This window comes from Scyliorhinus canicula, chromosome 24 (genome assembly GCF_902713615.1).
Source record: "Scyliorhinus canicula chromosome 24, sScyCan1.1, whole genome shotgun sequence".
NCBI lineage: Eukaryota > Metazoa > Chordata > Chondrichthyes > Carcharhiniformes > Scyliorhinidae > Scyliorhinus > Scyliorhinus canicula.
In genome coordinates this window covers 1272855-1298315 of record NC_052169.1, presented here as the reverse complement: position 1 = coordinate 1298315, position 25461 = coordinate 1272855, and the positions used below count along the sequence as shown (strand labels likewise).

General features: G+C 48.1%; 1 protein-coding gene across 5 annotated transcripts in view; it reads right to left on the bottom strand.

Annotated features, from left to right (window-relative positions):
• Positions 1-25461, bottom strand: part of LOC119956855 (neogenin-like) — a 224733-nt gene that overhangs the window by 131492 nt on the left and 67780 nt on the right. For all 5 annotated transcript variants that reach the window (XM_038784366.1, XM_038784367.1, XM_038784362.1 and 2 more), the window contains exon 2: positions 19961-20278. In XM_038784366.1, coding sequence (XP_038640294.1) covers positions 19961-20278 — 318 coding nt within the window. The remainder of the gene's footprint in view (positions 1-19960; positions 20279-25461) is intronic.

Below are 25461 nucleotides of genomic sequence, written 5' to 3'. Positions count from 1 at the left end.
ATGTGGAAAGGATGTTTCCTCTTGTGGGTGAGTCCAGAACTAAGGGTCTGTAAAATTAGAGGTCACACCCTGTTATGACAGAGATGAGATAGATTTATTTTTCTCCGGGTTGTGCATCTTTGGAACTCACTGCCTCAAAGCGGCTGTGGAAGCGAGGTCACTGAACGTTTTAAAAGCCGAGGTAGATAGATTCCCTTGTCCAACAAAAATCTAACGTTATTGAGGGTAGATGGGAATGTGGAACTCAAACACAATACAGATCAGCCATGATCTTATTGGTTGGTGGAGCAAGCTTGAGGGGCTGAATGGCCTCATTTTGTTCCAATTCCGTGTGTTTGCATGTTTGTAAGGGCGGCATATGGCGCAGTGGTTATCACCGGGACTGCGGTGCTGAGGACCCGGGTTCGAACCCCAGCCCTGGGTCACTGTCCATGTGGAGTTTGCACATTCTCCACATGTCTGTGTGGGTTTCACACCCACAACCCAAAGATGTGCAGGTTAGGTGGATTGGCCACGCTAAATTGCCCAAATTGCCCCTTAATTGAAAAAAAAAATTGGGCACTCTAAAAAATTATTTTTTAAATGTTTGCATGTTTGCGTGCATAATTAGATTCGGACCTAGCCAGTGACACCCTTGGAATGAATTTCTTAAAATCCCCACTCAGTAATCACACTGACCCAGAAAAGGAGCCAACCCTCTCTCAGAAACAGCTTCCACTCAGCAGCTCAATCACTGCACAGACCACACTAACTCAACAAATCTGTTCCACACTCTCAGACCAGACTGACCCTAGCACAAGCCTTACTCCACCTGCACAGTCTCACTGACTGCAGAAGCATCTGCTCCACGAACTGTGCGTTTTCTCATAAGGCATTCCATTTCCAGAACAAGAACTACTCCACTCCGCATATTCTCTGAATCAATGCTATTCTCGACAGGAGAAAAACTCCATTACTGATTTTCTCCACCACCCCGTGGCAACACTAAATATATAAATTCCAACAGGGGAGCCACTCCAGCCCGTGTCTTCTCACGAACACTAACACTCCTAACTTCAGGTCTGCTCCACGCCACATCTTTACATCAACAGTAAAAATCCCGAGGCAAGAGGCATTTCCACGTCTGCTCACAAATTACTCCCAAAAGGCACACTAAAGGGTTTGAATGTTTCTGGCAATTCCAAGGAGAATTAAACCAGCAACACATAGGCACCTTGTGGAGTCAGGCTGGGATTCCTCAGGCTGGGTCGCTGTGAGCTGGGAGTTTAATGGGATTCGTGTTGGCTCCTATTTCACAGCCGGCCCACTGCTTGCCTATCCGATTTGCTGCTCGTGTTTACTGGCATTGTTTCAATCCGGAAAGTATCAAACAGGTTTCACAGGAATCGTGTCACACCCAGAGACACAAACACACCGAGAAACTCAATCAAAACCAAAGCTGTTCAGACACAGCGAGGTCCAGAGGATCTGCATGAGAAACAAACCATGGGTTAATGTTAAAGGAAGACTTCTGCTGATACTCTGTACTTCAGCTTTTATTTCCATATTTCCCTTTATCTTTCAAAACAAAATCACTGCTTGGTAATTTACTCCTTAGATTTCATCTAAATTGTCGCTTTATTTATAATAATAATAATCGTTATTATTGTCACAAGTAGGCTTACATTAACACTGCAATGAAGTTACTGTGAAAATCCCCTCGTCGCCACATTCTGGCGCCTGTTCGGGTACACAGAGGGAGAATTCAGGATGTCCAATTTCGGGAGTTGTGGGAGGAAACCGGAGCACCCGGAGGAAACCCACGCATACACGAGGAGAACGTGCAGACTCCGCACAGACAGTGACCCAAACTGGGAATCGAACCTGGGATTAATGGTCCAGTAACAGACACAGAGAGCAGGAGGAGGCCGGCACATTTCACATGAGCTCCAGCTTCAAACAGGTCATCCTGCACAAGGCAGCTCCCGTGTCACCGCCCTTCCTGACCGGAGAGGCTCACATTGCACTCAGAGGGTGAGAAGTGTCCAATCTTAGCCTGGTCACCAATGAAGGCAAACACTGGTACGCATTCCCCTAGCTCACTCCCCTCAACATACTGACTCTAACTGAGGGCCACCTCAATCTGCTACCTTTTCCACTCTTGCCTGGCTAGCGAGTGGAGACAGCCTTTAGTTTAGGAGATGCATGATGAGTGTTCAACCAATGCCCACAATTTCACGGAGCGGGGGGGGTTAGTGGGTGGTAATCTGGAACAAGAACAGCATTGTGGGGCAGCACGGTAGCATTGTGGATAGCACAATTGCTTCACAGCTCCAGGGTCCCAGGTTCGATTCCCAGCTTGGGTCACTGTCTGTGTGGAGTCTGCACATCCTACCCGTGTGTGCGTGGATTTCCTCCGGGTGCTCCGGTTTCCTCCCACAGTCCAAAGATGTGCAGGTTAGGTGGATTGGCCATGCTAAATTGCCCTTAGTGTTGGGTGGGGTTACTGGGTTATAGGGATAGGGTGGAGGTGTTGACTTTGGGTATGGTGCTCTTTCCAGGAGCTGGTGCAGGTTCGATGGGCCGAATGGCCTCCTTCTACACTGTAAATTCTACGAAACCTTATCTGACGTTCCTGCTCCCTGGCCCAATAATTTTTTTTTTTTTTAAATTTAGAATATCCAATTAATTTTTTCCAATAAAGGGGCAATTTAACGTAGCCAATCCACCTAACCTGCACATCTTTGGGTTGTGGGGGTGAATCCCACGCAGACATGGGGAGAATGTGCAAACTCCACACGGACAGTGACCCACGGCCAGGATTCGAAGCCTGGTCCTCAGCGCCGCGAGGCAGCAATGCTAACCAGTGTGCCACCGTGCTCTCCTCCCTGTCCCAATAATACAGGTGTAGTGGAACCACAACCCCGATCCCAGTGGAACTCTGCTGATTCCACACCAACTGGGAACGGAGCCCTGGAACTCTCTCAGCCAAGGCAAACCTGCTATGCTCGACTGGGTGGCAACAACAACTCGCATTGATACAGCACCAGAACAAAGTGAAGCATCCCAAGGTCATTTCAGTGGTGCAGATCAAATTAAATTTCACACACAGGAGGGTACAGAACAGGAGACTGAAAACATGGTAAAAATGGAAGTGTTTTAAGGAATGTTTGAAAGAAGGCAAATGGATGCAGGATACAGATGAATTATTAAAAGATAAACGCAGAGAGGCAGCATTCTTCAGAAGTGACTGATTTCAGATGCAAGACATTCCGTGTTAGTAATCTAACAAAGGCAAGAAACCAGCCAACCATTACATTCATTCCCTCGTTGTCATTAGGCTCATTAGTAAATTGGGCTCAGTACACAATAGTCAACATTTCACAATCTAATACACAAAGGGGCAATGCAGTCTTTCCAAAGAAATCCATCCATACTCCTTAGGAAGAGTAATCCTCGGATAGAGCTGGGCTGTGGAGCGCTTTTGCATCCACTGAGCAGTTTGGCTGTACCCTGCCTCCATTATTAATAATAATAATAATAATAACCTTCATTAGTGTCACAAGTAGGCTTACATTAACACTGCAATGAAGTGCAATCCCCCAGTCGCCACATTCCGCCGCCTGTTTGGGTACACAGAGGGAGAATTCAGAATGTCCAAATTATCTAACAGCACGTCTTTCGGGACTTGTGGGAGGAAACTGGAGCACCCGGAGGAAACCCACGCAGACACGGGGAGAACGTGCAGACTCCGCACAGACAAGGACCCAAGCTGGGAATCGAACCCGGGCGCTGTGAAGCAACAGTGCTAACCACATTAATTCTCAGCACAGTGGGCTAAACAGCTGGCTTGTAATGCAGAACAAGGCAGCAGCACGGGTTCAATTCCTGTACCGGCCTCCCCGAACAGGCGCCGGAATGTGCCGACTAGGGGCTTTTCACAGTAACTTCACTGAAGCCTACTTGTGACAATAAGCAATTATTACATCTACATTAACAAGGGAGATAGATTTTTTTTTAAAAGAAAAAGACAAGAAGCAGGCAGGAATGTGTAAAGGGGAATGGTCAATAGGCAGCAGCTGAAGCTTCGGAATACAAAGGGAAGTTCTATCAGGAATACAAGAGGACATGACTGTACATTGATGGAAGCAAACTACTCCCCCTGGTCCACCACTCGGGCTTCAGACAGAAGACAAATCTCCACCAGAAATGTTACTGCCACGAGCTTCTCACACGGTCAGACTGACACCAGTGAATGGAATTTTAATTCTCCAATTCCCTGTTGGTACTTGTGTCTTTCTTACTCGTCCCTCTCAGCTGGTGTCCTCTTCATTCAGGGCAGCTGACCAGGTAAGAGCAGAGGAGGCTCAGCAAAGGAGAAAGGATTTAAGGAGCATTTTAAAGGAGGCAAAAGGGATGGAGGTAGATGAATTATTAAAGATGAAAAGCAGGACTGCAGCACTCTTCAGAACTGACTGATTTCAACAGGAAGACATTTTTCTTACAACCACTGGCTCTGCCCACACTTCCTGCCATCAGAACCACATAACAACAATCAGAAGAGGCTTACGAGTTTGATTGTAATAAGACCATCAACACACATGGTGTATCTCCTGAGGACTGTCTGAGTACTGCGCCCAACTGCAGGTTCTATAATAGAGCGATATGGCTCAAGGCACTTCACCAAAAGGAGATAGAAACTGAGTGGGAATAGAGGTTAGGAATCGTGATCTGAAGTGCAGGTAAACAGGAGGTAATCAGTGTGTGATTGGAGTGTTAGAGAGTGGAGAGTTTGCAATGGGACAGTGTGTGATTGGAGTGTTAGAGAGTGGAGAGTTTGCAATGGGACAGTGTGTGATTGGAGTGTTAGAGAGTGGAGAGTTTGCAATGGGACAGTGTGTGATTGGAGTGTTAGATAGTGGAGAGTTTGCAATGGGACAGTGTGTGATTGGAGTGTTAGAGAGTGGAAAGTTTGCAATGGGACAGTGTGTGATTGGAGTGTTACAGAGTGGAGAGTTTGCAATGGGACAGTGTGTGATTGGAGTGTTAGAGAGTGGAGAGTTTGCAATGGGACAGTGTGTGATTGGAGTGTTAGAGAGTGGAGAGTTTGCAATGGGACAGTGTGTGATTGGAGTGTTAGAGAGTGGAGAGTTTGTAAAGGGACAGTGTGTGATTGGGGTGTTACAGAGTGGAGAGTTTGCAACGGGACAGTGTGTGATTGGAGTGTTAGAGAGTGGAGAGTTTGTAAAGGGACAGTGTGTGATTGGAGTGTTAGAAAGTGGAGAGTTTGCAATGGGACAGTGTGTGATTGGAGTGTTAGAGAGTGGAGAGTTTGCATGGGACAGTGTGTGATTGGAATGTGAGATAGTGGAGAGTTTGCAATGGGACAGTGTGTGATTGGAGTGTGAGAGAGTGGAGAGTTTGCAATGGGACAGTGTGTGATTGGAGTGTGAGAGAGTGGAGAGTTTGCAATGGGACAGTGTGTGATTGGAGTGTTAGAGAGTGGAGAGTTTGCAATGGGACAGTGTGTGATTGGAGTGTGAGAGAGTGGAGAGTTTGCAATGGGACAGTGTGTGATTGGAGTGTTACAGAGTGGAGAGTTTGCAATGCGGCTGTGTGTGATTGGAGTGTGAGAGAGTGGAGAGTTTGCAATGGGACAGTGTGTGATTGGAGTGTTAGAGAGTGGATAGTTTGCAATGGGACAGTGTGTGATTGGAGTGCGAGAGAGTGGAGAGTTTGCAATGGACAGTGTGTGATTGGAGTGGATAGTGTGATGGGCCAGTGTAAGGGGGGTTTTGTTTTGTCCAATTGAATGCATGCTGCTGTTAATTCACCCCACAGTCTGCTCCCCAATCCGTGCCTGTTGCACCAGACAATGAAAATGCTCTCACCAGGACTGACAGTTAAACACAAAGCTGCAATTCCTCCGGCGAAATCCGAGAATGCATAAGAAACTGGTTCACAGGTACAAAACATTCTATTTTGTGTGCATCTGGAATTGGGATTACAGCATCTGTATTTCTGCTGCTGGGTGTTTTTCATAGTTTAAAATACACCATCTAAAAAATTCACAGTCACTATTGCATAACACTGAGATCTGAGTGACAGCAGTGCCAGTTAAAGGGATGACCTAGAGGATAAGAGTCTCGTCTGTGAAGATCAGGTTGTGTTAGGATTTGAACATGTTACTGCAATTTACACACTGCTTGTACACACCACAGCCACAAGCAGCTCCTGCACACTCCCACAAACTGCTCAGCAGACACACATTGTTTAACTCACGCACACAAAAACTGATCAGCACACACACACACACACTTACACCATTCAACACACACCCGCACTGCCCAGCATGCTCTCCATACACATACACACACAATGTTCAACACACACACACACTGCTTCACGCACACATACTCCCATTGCTCAGCACACACTCACACTGCTTAACGCACACACCCACATTGCTCAGCACACACACCCACATTGCTCAGCACACACACCCACATTGCTCAGCACACACCCACATTGCTCAGCACACACACCCACATTGCTCAGCACACACTGCTCAACGCACACACCCACATTGCTCAGCACACACTGCTCAACGCACACACCCACATTGCTCAGCACACACACCCACATTGCTCAGCACACACACCCACATTGCTCAGCACACACCCACATTGCTCAGCACACACACCCACATTGCTCAGCACACACTGCTCAACGCACACACCCACATTGCTCAGCACACACTGCTCAACGCACACACCCACATTGCTCAGCACACACACCCACATTGCTCAGCACACACACCCACATTGCTCAGCACACACCCACATTGCTCAGCACACACACCCACATTGCTCAGCACACACTGCTCAACGCACACACCCACATTGCTCAGCACACACTGCTCAACGCACACACCCACATTGCTCAGCACACACTGCTCAACGCACACACCCACATTGCTCAGCACACACACCCACATTGCTCAGCACACACACCCACATTGCTCAGCACACACTGCTCAACGCACACACCCACATTGCTCAGCACACACTGCTCAACGCACACACCCACATTGCTCAGCACACACTCACACTGCTCAACGCACACACCCACATTGCTGAGCACACACTGCTCAACGCACACACCCACATTGCTCAGCACACACTGCTCAACGCACACACCCACATTGCTCAGCACACACTGCTCAACGCACACACCCACATTGCTCAGCACACACTGCTCAACGCACACACCCACATTGCTCAGCACACACTCACACTGCTCAACGCACACACCCACATTGCTCAGCACACTCACACTGCTCAACGCACACACCCACATTGCTCAGCACACACTGCTCAACGCACACACCCACATTGCTCAGCACACACTCACACTGCTCAACGCACACTCACATTGCTCAGCACACACTGCTCAACGCACACACCCACATTGCTCAGCACACACTGCTCAACGCACACACCCACATTGCTCAGCACACACTGCTCAACGCACACACCCACATTGCTCAGCACACACTCATACTGCTCAACGCACACACCCACATTGCTCAGCACACACTGCTCAACGCACACACCCACATTGCTCAGCACACACTCACTGCTCAACGCACACACCCACATTTCTCAGCACACACTGCTCAACGCACACACCCACATTGCTCAGCACACACTGCTCAACGCACACACCCACATTGCTCAGCACACACTCACATTGCTCAGCACACACACCCACATTGCTCAGCACACACTGCTCAACGCACACACCCACATTGCTCAGCACACACTGCTCAACGCACACACCCACATTGCTCAGCACACACTCACACTGCTCAACGCACACACCCACATTGCTCAGCACACACTCACACTGCTCAACGCACACACCCACATTGCTCAGCACACACTGCTCAACGCACACACCCACATTGCTCAGCACACACTGCTCAACGCACACACCCACATTGCTCAGCACACACTGCTCAACGCGCACACCCACATTGCTCAGCACACACTCACACTGCTCAACGCACACACCCACATTGCTGAGCACACTCACACTGCTCAACGCACACACCCACGGTGCTCAGCACACACTGCTCAACGCACACACCCACATTGCTCAGCACACTCACTGCTCAACGCACACTCCCACATTGCTCAGCACACACTGCTCAACGCGCACACCCACATTGCTCAGCACACACTCACACTGCTCAACGCACACACCCACATTGCTGAGCACACTCACACTGCTCAACGCACACACCCACATTGCTCAGCACACACTGCTCAACACACACACCCACATTGCTCAGCACACACTGCTCAACGCACACGCCCACATTGCTCAGCACACACTGCTCAACGCACACACCCACATTGCTCAGCACACACTGCTCAACGCACACACCCACATTGCTCAGCACACACTCACACTGCTCAACGCACACACCCACATTGCTCAGCACACACTCACACTGCTCAACACACACTGCTCAACGCACACACCCACATTGCTCAGCACACACTGCTCAACGCACACACCCACATTGCTCAGCACACACTCACACTGCTCAACGCACACACCCACATTGCTCAGCACACACTGCTCAACGCACACACCCACATTGCTCAGCACACACACCCACATTGCTCAGCACACTCACACTGCTCAACGCACACACCCACATTGCTCAGCACACACTGCTCAACGCACACACCCACATTGCTCAGCACACACTCACACTGCTCAACGCACACACTTACATTGCTGAGCACACACTGCTCAACGCACACACCCACATTGCTCAGCACACACTCACACTGCTCAACGCACACACCCACATTGCTCAGCACACACTGCTCAACGCACACACACACATTGCTCAGCACACACTGCTCAACGCACACACCCACATTGCTCAGCACACACTGCTCAACGCACACACCCACATTGCTCAGCACACACTGCTCAACGCACACACCCACATTGCTCAGCACACACTCACACTGCTCAACGCACACACCCACATTGCTCAGCACACACTCACACTGCTCAACGCACACACCCACATTGCTCAGCACACACTGCTCAATGCACACACCCACGTTGCTCAGCACACACTGCTCAACGCACACACCCACATTGCTCAGCACACACTGCTCAACACACACACACACATTGCTCAGCACACACACGCCGCTCAATGCACACACACTTCCACTGCTTAACGCTAACACACACTCGCATTGCACAGCACACACTCACACTGCTCAACGCACACACTCACACTGCTCAATGAACACACACTCGCATTGCACAGCACACACTTACACCGCTCAACGAACACACACTCACATTGCCCAGCATGCTCTGCACACAAACATTACCCATCACACACTCGCACATACTCACAGTCATGGAGAGGCGAATGGCTGTGATCCAATTGACTCTGCACATCAGCAGTAAAGACTCACTAATTCCATAATTCAGCAGCAGTAAGAGACTGTAAGGCCAAGAGTGGTTCATAATTGCGCCATTAAGAATGCTACTGACATGCAGAAAGGTTACTAAGTGCTCAGCAGCTACAAATAATCACTGTGAGAATTTACTATTAAAATGGGAAAGCTGAGCTGGAAATGTGTGACTGATGCATTCAGAAGCCGAGACACCGAATTCCAATCTGTGTCCATGCTGTGCTTTCTGCTCTGCCCCAGAGTGACATTACAATTAATGACATTACAATTTCCATCAGTGCCCAGCGAGGGAAGCAACCTGGACCATTGTCCAGTGAGACCAAGTGGGAGCACTGGCGGATAAGGGTCAAAATCAGGCTGAGCTGTGATGCCCCCCATGGTGAAATAGCACAATGGTGACACCCAGCAAAATCTCAGTGACCGCCGTGTTGGAAAAAATACTCAAGTTATTTTATGACCCAAAATTTACTGCTCCGATTTCTCCAAACATTACGCAGCATATTTGACAGGAAAATCAGAAGCGAGAGCAGCCAGCTGGCAGTGTGTGTGTGTGTGTGGAGGAGAGGTTGTAGTATGGTGCAGTGCGTGTTGTAAATGAATAAACATCAGGTGACGGCTGGCAGCCTGGCAGCCACTTTACAAAGGCATTAATTCAATTCAACCATTCTGATGACATCAGAAGCTGCAGAAGTGGAGCCAGAGATTGAATTACAGGTTCTGCACACAATCCCAGGTATTTGTTCTTTATATTACAGAGCTAGATGCTCATTTTTTTACATTAAGTTAGCTTTTCATTCTTTTTTCAAACAGCTAAGCCAAGGCACCTCCCGAGCACAATGGAGGTTAAAGCACTGAATGGAAACATAAGATGTGGGAGCCATCACCTGATACAGTAGAGATTTAATTCTTCTCTCCCCCCCCCCCCCCCCCCCCCCCCCCCACCCTCACCCTCACCATGGCTCCACCAGTAAGTATACAGCCAGCTACATCTGAGACGGTTTAGATTATCTAGACATCAAGTGAAATGGTCTTTGAAGAGTTAAGTGATCTGTACCAGGTGCAACAATTGCCCCTGGTAGAGGGCAATGAGGGAGCAACAAACACTAAAGTTCCTGTTCCGAGCAACATCCACCATTTCCTATTGCAGCTGTGCAGCCCTGCAATGCCTGCGTTGTCTAGGTTGCCACGTTTAGAATGGTGTCCAGGATGAGGTAACATGGGGCATCAGTGAATCCGAACTCCCATTACAGCTCCAGCAATCTGCAGTCCCAGGTTTGTGTCAGATCGTGAACAGCTCACCTTTGTATATTCACTCGCAATGATCTTCACTGTCTCAAATGAACTTTACACTATTCGCAGTACAGACATGTGTTTAATAACTGTATCTTCAGACATGAAGATGAAGCTGTTTGCCCCTCTCAGGTTATGAGCCAGGATTCCTCGCCATACTCTATACTTCCGAAGTTTATTTTTACAATTGTGAAGTCCTGACGAAGGAGCCACACTCACAGTACTGGTCAGCACCAAGGTAAGAAAGAATAGAAGCAAAGTTCAGGTCAATTCAGCAAGCAGTGATGAGGTGATATCAATAATAAGAATCTTTAGTGTCACAAGTAGGCTTACATTAACACTGCAATGAAGTTACTGGGAAATGCCCCGAGTCGCCACATTCCGGCGCCTGTTCGGGTACACTGAGGGAGAATTCGGAATGTCCAATTCACTTAACAAGCACGTCTTTCGGGACTTGTGGGAGAAAACCAGAGCACCTGGAGGAAACCCACGCGGACACGGGCAGACTCCGCACAGACAGTGACCCAAGCCGGGAATCGAACCTGGGACCCTGGCGCTGTGGAGCAACAGCGCTAACCACTGTGCTACCGTGCTGCCCATTAGGCTAGGACTGAAGGTAAGGCCAGAAAGAGTGAGAGGTTAAGAAGCCCTTGGAAACAGAGACCTATTTAACTGTGAAACATCCTGTAATATATATAATATAACGATAGGTATTTGGACCGTTTGTGGATGGAGCACATTCAGCTGGGGTTGTCACTGGAGACTGCAATTTGAGGTGACTATTGAGAATATTACACTGAAACGCATCACAAGTTAGAAGTGTGATTTTTCTTATAATTAGTGCCAGTAATTCTCAAAGTAAATCTAATGAAAATCACCAGGCATCAGTGAGCCGCTCTTACATTGCAAACACTTAAAAGCACACGTCTCACGGAGCCAGATGCGAAGTGACCATAAACCCTTGAGGATCAGTGACTGGGAAAGCCCATCGTTGGCTAGTTTATCAGACACTAGGTTGATGGAGCTCCGGCAGTCTCCCCTTTCACTCGTGGTGCTTTGTGAGGTCTCACTCAGCAAGTAAGAATGGCAGAGGAATATCGAGGAATATTCCACTCGCTGGTGAGTTTGAGTTCAGTGGGGAAAGACTTGCATTTATATAGCACCTTTCACATCCTCAGGACGTCTCACAGAGTGCTTTGCAGTCAATTAGGTATTTGTGAAATGTAGTCATGCTACAATGTAGAATCCAGAGTGACGGGGTCCCGAATATTCAGCACCAGCTCAATCTGTCTTTGGTAACCTAGCAACTGAAAATCCTGTTGCTGTTCACACAGGGAACGCAGGGCTGACAGTAATTAGATGCCGCAGACACGTTGTAGAGGTGATAAGTAGTTGGCAGATGCTGATGGGTCAATGACTCTGGCTCTGTGCTCAGAGACATCAGAATTGTGGCAGGGTTAGCAAACGACTCCACTGCCACGACCAGCGTCAGTAGCTGCATTTTCAGAGATATCTTTTCTTATCTTCTCTCTTCCGCCATCCAAGATGGTGCCTCGGTTTAATGTTCAGCTCTGGCTCCTGCCTCAGCAGCGTTTTGAGGGAAAGTCCAGATTCCCACTGCCTTTTATGTGAAGAAGTATTTCCTGTCTGAACCTCTGACCAACCCGCACTAATTTAAAGTTAGACCCTGTTGTTCTGGACTCCCCATAACAGAGGCAGTAACTTGTCTCTACTTATCCTGAAATCATGTTATTTCAGTAATGCTTGAATTTTCTATACTCAAGGAAATGGAACCCTGTCCACACAAGATGTTCTCCTCATTTAACCCTTTAGCCCTGGATCATTCTGGATGAATCTGTGCTGCACCCACTCTAAGACCAAACCACACTTCCTGAGAAGAACACCATGCAGTTAATCTAGATGGGGTTGAACCAGAGCTTTATACAAATGAATTCAATCCTAACCACCTATTGAGGAATCTTCTTGCAAAAAGTCAATGGATTGTGATCAAGAACACACACCCTGATCGTTTTTGACTTCTACGCCCATGGTGCCGAAAGTAATTGCAGCCGCCCTCCTGTAACGTGTGCAGAGACCAGGAATTAAAACGATGAACTCCATATGGTTTCGAATCACACTCGGTGCTGTTAGTTCTGGGTACGAATTCATGACACGGAATCTGCTCAGCACAAAAAATAACTGCAAAGTTTTTCTCAACAAAATAAACCCAAAATCATGAAATAAAACCTGCTCTACACGATTTGAGAGTTCGAAAACCACCTCACGTGTAGTGCTGAGGGAGTAGCACATTGTAGGAGGTGCCATCCCTTGCTTGATACATTAAACTGATGGTCCAACTGCCTGTTCCTGAATATTCCTCACCTGACCTTTAATACCTTGCCCCTTTAAGATGCTTGGAACCCTGGGGGACTCCGCCTCTGGCTACGCCCCCAGGAAACGGTATATAGGATAAGGCTCCATGTGGTGAGCACACTTCTCTCGGATGCTGTTCAGTTCTCTGTAGATTAAAGCCTTTTGATTACCGACCTCGCTCTCGCATCATAATTGAGGGTGCCTCACGTGCCCATCCCAGTCCAACGCCGGCATCTCCACATCCTGAATATTCAGGACCAGTAAGATTTCTACATTGTAACATGGCAGCATTCACAAATATTTCATTGGCTGTGAATCACTTTGAGACCAGAGGTTGTGAAAGGTGCTGTACAGTTCCTGTAGTTCAGTTAGATATGAAAACATTCCATGTCCGAATTAAAGAGAGTCAGAGAATTCTGCGGGATGCCTGGCCAACACCACTATACTTATCCAACGTCTACTTATGGGATTTCTTCGTGCATAAAATAGTTACACGCAGATATGATATTAAATATGTTTTTATAACATAAATAACAAAGAGAAACTTGTGTTTAAATAGCAACTTTTGTGACCTCAGGGTTTCTTTTTTTTAATAAATTTAGAGTACCCAATTCATTATTTCCAATTGAGGGGCAATTTAGCGTGGCCAATCCACCTACTCTGCACATCTTTGGGTTGTGGGGACGAAACCCACGCAGACACGGGGAGAATGTGCAAACTCCACACGGACAGTGACCCAGAGCCGGGATCGAACCTGGGACCTCGGCACCGTGAGGCCGCAGTGCTAACCCACTGCACCACCGTGCTGCCTGACCTCAAGGTTTCTGAAAGTGGTTTACAGACAGTGGTGTTCTTCTGAAATGTACCCACTACTGTGATGGAGGAAAGACAACAGCCAAGTTGAGCACAGCTAATTCTCACAATTCAAAATCTGATTATATTCAGATAATCTGTTTTAATGACATTGGCTGAACAAAGAACAAAGAAACGTACAGCACAGCAACAGGCCCTTCGGCCCTCCAAGCCCGTGCCAACCATGCTGCCCATCTAAACTAAAATCTTCTACACTTTCTGGGTCCATATCCCTCTATTCCCATCCTATTCATGTATTTGTCAAGATGCCCCTTAAATGTCACTATCGTCCCTGCTTCCACCACCTCCTCCGGCAGCGAGTTCCAGGCACCCACTACCCTCTGTGTAAAAAACTTGCCTCGTACATCTCCTCTAAACCTTGCCCCTCGCACCTTAAACCTTAGTTAGGCCACACTTGGAGTATCATGTTCAATTCTGGTCGCCACACTACCAGAGGATGTGGAGGATTTAGAGAGGGTGCAGAAGAGATTTACCAGAATGTTGCCTGGTATGGCAGCACGGTAGCATAGTGGTTAGCATAATTGCTTCACAGCTCCAGGGTCCCAGGTTCGATTCCCGGTTTAACATGACTTGCCAATTCTTATACTCAATGCCCCGTCCAATAAAGGCAAGCATGCCGTATGCCTTCTTGACTACCTTCTCCACCTGTGTTGCCCCTTTCAGTGACCTGTGGACCTGTACACCTAGATCTCTCTGACTGTCAATACTCTTGAGGGTTCTACCATTCACTGTATATTCCCTACCTGCATTAGACTTTCCAAAATGCATTACCTCACATTTGTCCGGATTAAACTCCATCTGCCATCTCTCCGCCCAAGTCTCCAAACGATCTAAATCCTGCTGTATCCTCTGACAGTCCTCATCGCTATCCGCAATTCCACCTACCTTTGTGTCATCTGCAAACTTACTAATCAGACCAGTTACATTTTCCTCCAAATCATTTATATATACTACGAACAGCAAAGGTCCCAGCACTGATCCCTGCGGAACACCACTAGTCACAGCCCTCCAATTAGAAAAGCACCCTTCCATTGCTACTCTCTGCCTTCTATGACCTTGCCAGTTCTGTATCCACCTTGCCAGCTAACCCCTGATCCCGTGTGACTTCACCTTTTGTACCAGTCTACCATGAGGGACCTTGTTAAAGGCCTTACTGAAGTCCATATAGACAACATCCACTGCCCTACCTGCATCAATCATCTTTGTGATCTCTTCGAAAAACTCTATCAAGTTAGTGAGACACGATCTCCCCTTCACAAAACCATGCTGCCTCTCACTAATACGTCCAGTTGCTTCCAAATGGGAGTAGATCCTGTCTTGAAGAATTCTCTCCAGTAATTTCCCTACCAGACGTAAGGCTCACCAGCCTATAGTTCCCTGGATTATCCTTGCTACCCTTCTTAAACAAAGGAACAACATTGGCTATTCTCCAGTCCTCCGGGACATCACCTGAAGACAGTGAGGATCCAAAGATTTCTGTCAAGGTCTCAGCAATTTCCTCTCTAGCCTCCTTCAGTATTCTGGGGTAGATCCCATCAGGCCCTGGGGACTTATCCACCTTAATATTTTTCAAGACGCCCAACACATCATCTTTTTGGATCTCAATGTGACCCAGGCTATCTACACACCCTTCTCCAGACTCAACATCCACCAATTCCTTCTCTTTGGGGAATACTGATGCAAAGTATTCATTTAGTCCCTCGCCCATTTCCTCTGGCTCCACACATAGATGACGGCTAAATATTGACTCCCAACAGAGAGCACTCACCTGCTCTTATTTCCAAAGTGCCACGGGAAACTTACTCCCACCTGAGAGGGAAGACAGGGTTAACACCCTACCCAAAAGCAGCACCTCCACCACTGCACTACAGAGTCAGCCTCGATAATGTGCTCAGGTTTCTCCAGGGTAAAACTTCGACCTTCTGACCCAGAGATGAGATTACGGGCAACAGAACCGCAGCTGACTTGGGGGAAATTAATCTTTAAAATAAATTCTGAATTATCAGAAAATTTGAATGAAACGTCAATGAGAAGTAGACATTTCAAACACTGACTACAATAGATGAAGTACCACCTCTTGGTTGATTTCAATAAAACATTCTTAATCTATTGCTTTCCATCGCAAAGTGTAAAGCCCAATGGGTTGAGTTAAGCTATTTTATGTGGAGCAAGCCTCATAAGCCAGGAAGTTGCAAGGCGAGACTGCTGGCCCGTTTACTCAGCCATACCAGAATGAGCTCCCTCAGCCATTTTGGTAACCTTTGGGCATCATTGGGCCAAGGTCACAGAGAGCGACAGGCAGCAGTCAGGAAAGAGACAAAAGAGCAGAGTGAAATGATCGGCTGTTGGGCAGAGGGTGCACAGGACTGACAGAACTGGCTTCACCACATCGTACAGGAATTGGTGCAATCATTGAAAACATGAAACTGACGGACGTATGATAATTATTATATTCAGCAGAATGATTTCTGCAATGACATGCCTGCAACACTGTATAATTTACGACAGACTAATAACATGCACAATTTCAAGTTCCATCAGAGTTTCACAGTTTCCCTGTGCATGACAGGAGGAAATACTGAGTTCGACATGCTGATCAGTAACGTGCCAGACATGGTGTGAAACTGAGTTCCGAAACACCGTTTAAATTAAATGGAAAAATGAAGGTACAATTATTGACAAAATTCTCTGCACCCTCAGCCATGACTTTACAATCTACTCATTCAATCCAAACACTGCCTGGTCTACCAGGTCCAGAAAAACAGAAAAAACATTGTACATCTCTGACCAGAACATAAATATTCACATTCAGGATGGATGGTGCAGTTTTACTGAATATACAAAAACTTCACCAGGTTTGAATTATTCAACCAGGAATGACACTGCCGTCAGCGTGGTTTTCATCATCTGACTACTGTCTCCCCACACACAGTAACTCCCTCATTCCTCAGTTGGTTAATTAACCGGTGAACGTGAAAATGACTCACAAAGACCCGAAGGTCCACATTAAATCCATTTGCTGCCCTGGCCAAGCAGATTCAGCCATGACAGCAGCTGAGGCATTACAGTTAATCTCAGCAACCCCGTTTCGAATTAGGACAGCGTTCAGCCAAACTTCTTACTCCTGTTCACCGCCCTACACGTACCTGCACAGGATTAAGTCGAGCTACAATGCCTTCCACAACTGAAGAACATGCAGATACCCCAATGTCGATATTTATACTTATGGAGGGCCTACTTAAACAAGTGTTGGAAAAGGAATACTCAGGGAATTGTCCCCCAGCACCTTCAGGAACTGTCCCCCAGTGAGAGTCAGCACCTTCAGGAACTGTCCCCCAGTGAGAGTCAGCACCTTCAGGAACTGTGTCCCACTGAGAGTCAGCACATTCAGGAACTGTATCCCAGTGAGAGTCAGCACCTTCAGGAACTGTCCCCCAGTGAGAGCCAGCACCTTCAGGAATTGTGTCCCAGTGAGAGTCAGCACCTTCAGGAACTGTGTCCCAGTGAGAGTCAGCACCTTCAGCAACTGTGTCCCAGTGAGAGTCAGCACCTTCAGGAACTGTGTCCCAGTGAGAGTCAGCACATTCAGCAACTGTGTCCCAGTGAGAGTCAGCACCTTCAGCAACTGTCCCCCAGTGAGAGTCAGCACCTTCAGGAACAGTGTCCCAGTGAGAGTCAGCACCTTCAGGAACTGTCCCCCATTGAGAGTCAGCACCTTCAGGAACTGTCCCCCAGTGAGAGTCAGCACCTTCAGGAACTGTGTCCCAGTGAGAGTCAGCACCTTCAGGAACTGTGTCCCAGTGAGAGTCAGTACCTTCAGGAACTGTCCCCCAGTGAGAGTCAGCACCTTCAGGAACTGTGTCCCAGTGAGAGTCAGCACCTTCAGGAACTGTCCCCCAGTGAGAGTCAGCACCTTCAGGAACTGTGTCCCAGTGAGAGTCAGCACCTTCAGGAACTGTGTCCCAGTGAGAGTCAGCACCTTCAGGAACTGTGTCCAATTGAGAGTCAGCACGGTAGCATTGTGGATAGCACAATCGCTTCAAGCTCCAGGGTCCCAGGTTCGATTCCGGCTTGGGTCACTGTCTGTGCAGAGTCTGCACATCCTCCCCGTGTGTGCGTGGGTTTCCTCCGGGTGCTCCGGTTTCCTCCCACAGTCCAAAGATGTGCAGGTTAGGTGGATTGGCCACGATAAATTACCCTTAGTGTCCCTTAGTGTTGGATGGGGTTACTGGGTTATGGGGATAGGGTGGAGGTGTTAACCTTGGGTAGGGTGCTCTTTCCAGGAGCCGGTGCAGACTCGATGGGCCGAAAGGCCTCCTTCTGCACTGTAAATTCTATGATAAGCACCTTCAGGAACTGTATCCCAGTGAGAGTCAGCACCTTCAGGAACTGTGTCTCAGTGAGAGTCAGCACCTTCAGGAACTGTGTCCCAGTGAGAGTCAGCACCTTCAGGAACTGTGTCCCAGTGAGAGTCAGCACCTTCAGGAACTGTGTCTCAGTGAGAGTCAGCACCTTCAGGAACTGTGTCCCAGTGAGAGTCAGCACCTTCAGGAACTGTGTCCCAGTGAGAGTCAGCACCTTCAGGAACTGTCTCCCAGTGAGAACGAACAACATGAGTCAACAGTCGGAGTAGCACAGTGGTGCAGTGGTTAGCACTGCTGCCTCACGGCCCTGAGGACCCGGGTTCGATCCCAGCCCCGGGTCACTGTCCGTGTGGAGTTCTCTCCATGTCTACGTGAGCCTCACCCCACAACCTAAAAAGATGGACTGGCCACGCTAAATTGCCCCTTAATTGGGAAAAAAAGAATTGGGTACTCTAAATCTATTTTTTTTTAATTAGTTAACAGTCAACATAGAAAGTAGGGGCAGCACGGTGGCACAGTGGTTAGCATTGCTGCCTACGGTGCTGAGGACCTGGGTTCGAATCCCGGCCCTGGGTCACTGTCCGTGTGGAGTTTGCACATTCTCCCCGTGTCTGCGTGGGTTTCACCCCCACAACCCAAAGATGTGCAGGATAGGTATATTGGCCATTCTAAATTGCCCCTTAAAAAAAAACATAGAATGTAGGAGCAGGACTTAATCTTCTAGCTCCGGGAGCCTCAACAAGGCCTCCTATAAACCTTTACTTTCTCACACACCAGGTAACTATTGCCAATATCGTGCTTACAGGATATCAGGAACAATCTATCAGCCATTCTTAAACCATTACGAGGGATACTGCTTCGTGCTTCGTCTATGTAGAAAACCAAACATCAGAATGAATACGCTGCTCAAATACCCACAAAAGATAGTTTCACAAACTCTGAGCATTCCCATTGTTTATATGAACTGTTGAGCTCCAAAAGCAGCTTTTGACTGGCCGTCTCTATGCGTCGATACTGTCTCTGGCTGAGCTTATTGTGCTCTGCACTGTGCAGCTAGTCCGAAGGAGGACAGGGGTCAGACAAGCAACCAACACAGGCATAAAACCAGCAACGTGAAGAGTTTCCAAACTGAGACACTGAAACCCAGAGGGAGAGTTTCCATTTGCACACATTCCCCCCACCCCCCTGCCCCCCCAGGACCCTCGGATAGGACCTAGAATTACTAGCCACAAGTCAGCAAGAGCAAGGGCTTAATGTGCCAGTGTGCACAAAATTACAGAGTATAACCAGCAAAATCTATACAGTTTGTTGCAAAGAACACGAGTAATGAAGAGGAGAAAGAGGAAGCAACATTAAAACAGGCTGAAACAGAGGGGGGGCTGCAATCATTACATCCAGTCCAGGGATGGAATTTACACACTAAATCTGCAGGTAAGCATATAGCAACCGCTCCAAATTGTTGACGGTGATTGGAATCTAAAGGGAACAACCGTCCCAGCCGATGCACAAATTGGAGAGTGGCAGGCGTTGCTCCCCGAGGTGGCGCTCCACAACAGTACCCACCTGTCACTGTCATCTTGGCAGTCCTGCTCACAATGGTCCCCAGGCTATCGATGGTGGCGACGCATTGATAAAATCCTTCATCGGGTTTGTGGTGTTTAGAATGGACCACACTCCGGATCAACAGGGAACCTTCTGGAAGCATCTGCCTGCGTTCATCCGAAACAAGGTTCAGGAATGTCCCATCTTTTCTCCATTCAATTTTGGCACTGGGTTCAGAGAACACTGAACAGTTCAGAATAACGGAGGACCCGCGTATCGCCAGTGTGTCTGCTGGCTCCACCGTGAAGTAGAAAGGGGTAAACGTTCGGACGACAGATTCTGTAGAGAAAGGGAGAAGTGACACTAAATTAAAAGAATATTTCATGTTTCTGCAAAATAAGCACCGTACAATTAAAGGGAAATGCTCCAGCAGTGGGACTGCTTGGAAACCAGCCAAAGTGATAGTTACCCTTAAAATCGCCACATTCACACCATTGTGAATTCACAACCCAATGCTGTACTGCGACTCGGAATAGAAAGTCCCAGGAACTTTACACAGTGCCTAGTCTCTACTGAGTTAACTGACCTCAGCTCGAGATGCCCTGCCATTCGCTTCAGTAGAGAGACGGGTGGGAATTAACCAGGACTCTCACTACTAGTGACATCCCAGAGAGCACACCAGGAAAGCGGGTCCCTGGCCACATCCCCCTCATATCGACATGCAGGACAGTCACCAAAGGGCAGCTTGCACCAGGGAGCTGCACCCCGCAGCAAAGGTTAGAGTCTTCAGGAGAAGAGAGAAGAAAGGGGGAATTGAAAACGTGGCTGGAAAGCAAGTGAAATGAATTAGGATGGAGATCTGCAGATGTGACTGGAGGCTGTGACAAGGCTGCCCAAAACTCAGTGTAAAATCTCATTTTGACTTCAGAAATGCAAATCAGATACAAACTGAAGCTGTGCTGCAGGAAAATTCAACACACTGGAAAATAAGACGCAGCCCGAAACACACAAAGACAGACAGACACATACATAGCCTGACACACACGTGCAGCCTGACACACACACAGACACACACACGCACACAGACACACACACACACAAACACACACACAAGCAGCGTGATACACAGACACTCAAACACAGACACAAACACACACAGCCTGACACACACACACAAACACACAGACACACACACGCACACACAAACACACACACAAGCAGCGTGATACACAGACACTCAAACACAGACACAAACACACAGCTTGACAGACACACACAAACACACACACACAAACACACACACAAGCAGCGTGACACACAGACACACACAAACAGACACACACGTGCAGCCTGACACACACACACACACACACACACACACACACAAGCAGCGTGACACAGACACACTCAAACACAGACACACACGCAACCTGACACACACACATGCGCAGCCTGGCACACAAACACACACACGCGCAGCCTGACACACGCACACACACATATACAGACAGACACACACACAAAAACACACAGACACACGCAGCCTGGTACACACACACATAGCCTGACTTACACACACACGCAGCCTAACACATAGATGCATAGACACGTGCGCAGCCTGACACATACACGCAGCCCAACACAAAACACACACACAAGCAGCCTCACACACACATACAGCTTGACACACACTCGCAGCCTGACACACACACACACATTTATTAATGTGAAATAAAAGCCACTATTCTCACTGAAAATGTTTCACTTGGTCCCTCAAAGCAATACTGATCAACACATTAAACAGCGGTGCTGTGCTGGATCTTGTTAGCAGCTCTAAGCACTCTCCAACTGTTTAATTCCACTTCAGCTAACCAGACTTTCCAACAAGAAACACTTCAGACTCAGCACCAAACTGCTGGCTCAGAGAATTCAAGGGTGCAGATGTCAGGGTTATGATCCTTCACAATGACACAGTCTCACAGTCTCGCAGTGAGATGGCTCCACAATAATATCTGCTTCCATCCTGGCTCAGTGACTAAAACATCACCACAGGGAGGAAAGACGGTGGTGCAGTCATTGAAACAATCCAGAGGTCAAAGCAGTTTAACCTATGACATTTCTAATGCTTCCCAGTTCTGATGAAAGGTCACAGACCTGAAACACTAACTCTGTTTCTCACCATAAATGCTGCCACAACCTACCATTTCCCACATTCCCAACATCCACAATATTCTCCTTATAACCAGTAATCCGGAGGTCTGGGTCAGTGCTCTGGGGACGTCGGTTAAAATCCCACCAGGGAGGCAGCACGGGTGGCACAGTGGTTAGCATTGCTGCCTCACGGCGCTGAGGTCCCAGGTTCGAATCCCGGCTCTGGGTCACTGTCCGTGTGGAGTTTGCACATTCTCCCCGTGTCTGCGTGGGTTTTGCCCCCACAACCCAAAGATGTGCAGGTTAGGTGGATTGGCCACGCTAAATTGCCTCTTAATTGGAAAAAATAATTGGGTACTCTAAATTTATTTATTTTTTTAAAAAATCCCACCAGGGCAACGGGTGGAATTCAAATCCAATGAATGTAATCTGGAATTGAAAGCCAAACTCAACTCATGGTGACGATTAAATGATCATCGATTATCGTCAAAAAAAATACCATCTTGTTGACGAAAGTCCTTCCGGGAAGGAAATCTGCCGCCCTTACCCGGTCTGGCCTACATGGGACTCCAGACCCACAGCAATGTGGTTGGCTCTCAACCGCCGAGCGAGACTCTCAGTTTAAGGGAAATGAGACGTGAGCAACAAATGCCACTTGAATAGTGATGCTGACATCTTGTCAAAGAAAATTCCGGAATGAACGGAGTTTCCATTGACCTGGTAGCTCCACTTTCCATCCCCACTCTGTGTTCAGCTACCTGTCCTCACCAGTTTTCCTATTTTTTTTTATCCTTTCACAGGATGTGGGTGTGACAGGCAAGGTTAGCCTCTGTTTCCAATCTATCATATTCCTTAAATTGAAGAATTCAGAGGGCACCACATTGCTGAGAATATGTCACAGATTATAGTTCCAGAGACCAGCTTTATATTGTTTACATTTATTAACTGAATTCAAATTCCACCACCTGCAGTGGTGGGACGTGAACTCATCCCCAGAGCACTCGATTACTCATCCTGTGACATTACTGTTATGTCACATCTCCCTGGTAAGGGAGTTACAAACGATTCAAGATCATGATAAAATCTGCCTGGAATTAAGCACCATAGCGATGACAGTAGGGCTGTCTTCCATACTTGGATAGTCCATTGCTGATCTTTGTCAACCTATTACCTGAGGAATGGCATTTGGGTGTAATATTAGAATTCCAGTGCAGTGTACCCCATTGAGAGTCAGCACCTTCAGGAACTGTGTCCCAGTGAGAATCAGCACCTTCAGGAACTGTGTCCCAGTGAGAGTCAGCACCTTCAGGAACTGTGTCCCAGTGAGAGTCAGCACCTTCAGGAACTGTGTCCCAGTGAGAGTCAGCACCTTCAGGAACTGTGTCCCAGTGAGAGTCAGCACCTTCCGGAACTGTGTCCCAGTGAGAGTCAGCACCTTCAGGAACTGTCTCCCAGTGAGAGTCAGCACCTTCAGGAACTGTATCCCAGTGAGAGTCAGCACCTTCAGGAACTGTCTCCCAGTGAGAGTCAGCATCTTCAGGAACTGTCCCCCAGTGAGAGTCAGCACCTTCAGGAACTGTGTCCCAGTGAGAGTCAGCACCTTCAGGAACTGTGTCCCAGTGAGAATCAGCACCTTCAGGAACTATCCCCCAGTGAGAGTCAGCACCTTCAGGAACTGTCTCCCAGTGAGAGTCAGCACCTTCAGGAACTGTCCCAGTGAGAGTCAGCACCTTCAGGAACTGTGTCCCAGTGAGAGTCAACACCTTCAGGAACTGTGTCCCAGTGAGAGTCAGTACCTTCAGGAACTGTCCCCCAGTGAGAGTCTGCACCTTCAGGAACTGTCCCCCAGTGAGAGTCAGCATCTTCAGGAACTGTGTCCCAGTGAGAGTCAGCACCTTCAGGAACTGTGTCCCAGTGAGAATCAGCACCTTCAGGAACTATCCCCCAGTGAGAGTCAGCACCTTCAGGAACTGTCCCCCAGTGAGAGTCAGCACCTTCAGGAACTGTCTCCCAGTGAGAGTCAGCACCTTCAGGAACTGTCCCAGTGAGAGTCAGCACCTTCAGGAACTGTGTCCCAGTGAGAGTCAACACCTTCAGGAACTGTGTCCCAGTGAGAGTCAGCACCTTCAGGAACTGTGTCCCAGTGAGAGTCAGCACCTTCAGGAACTGTCCCCCAGTGAGAGTCTGCACCTTCAGGAACTGTCCCCCAGTGAGAGTCAGCATCTTCCGGAACTGTGTCCCAGTGAGAGTCAGCACCTTCAGGAACTGTCTCCCAGTGAGAGTCAGCACCTTCAGGAACTGTCCCCCAGTGAGAGTCAGCACCTTCAGGAACTGTCTCCCAGTGAGAGTCAGCACCTTCAGGAACTGTGTCCCAGTGAGAGTCAGCACCTTCAGAAATTGGCCCCCAGTGAGAGTCAGCACCTTCAGGAACTGTCTCCCAGTGAGAGTCAGCACCTTCAGGAACTGTGTCCCAGTGAGAGTCAGCACCTTCTAAAAGCCCCGCAGAATATTTGTGCTGACCTAACTGTTTTCAGCATATAAGGTCATAAGTGTGGAACTAGGTCTTCGGGGTTTCAGACCAGCCAGATCTATTCCTGGGGAGGAGGGCGGACGTCCTTGCCTTTGCCTCCCTGATCGCCCGCCGTAGAATCCTGTTTGGCTGGCGGTCAGCAGCACCGCCCAGAGCTGCAGACTGGCTGTCCGACCTCTCAGAATCTCTCCAAATAGAGAAAATCAAATTCGCCATCCGAGGGTCAGACGACGACTTCCACAGAACGTGGGAGCCATTCATGCAATTGTTCCGGACCTGTTTGTGGCCAACGTACAAGAGGAAGAATAGTCGGGTGGCCAGAATCAGGGGAAAATGGACGGGAATCGGGGTGGGGGGGGGGGGGGGGGCTACGGGTTCGTTATGGGGGTTTGATGGCTAGCTAAGGCCCAAAACTAAACTGTAAATAAATGCCTATAAACATGTGCCTCGGCCATATTGCGGAATGTAAAATATGTATGCCGGCTAAAGGGGGCGGCCACAGTTGTTATTATGAAGATGCTTACCTGTAAATATACATGTTAATTATTGCGTGTTTTCTTTTTCTAATAATTTGTAATTTGTTGGATATAAAATGTGAAAACTGAATAAAAAACATTTCAAAAAAAAAAAAATAAGTGTGGAACTAGATAGTAAGTGTTGCTGGGAATGAATCTAGTTAATGGTACAAGTTAGGAAAAAGTGCTGGTTCAAACGCTGCAACAGTTCTATTTAACTGCATCGGAACGCAGCTTCCTATTACTGTTCGGGTAAGTAACTCCCCTTAGCCAACATCCCACATTACTAATGGAATCTCTACTGTTGTTAATCTGATTCCCTCGCA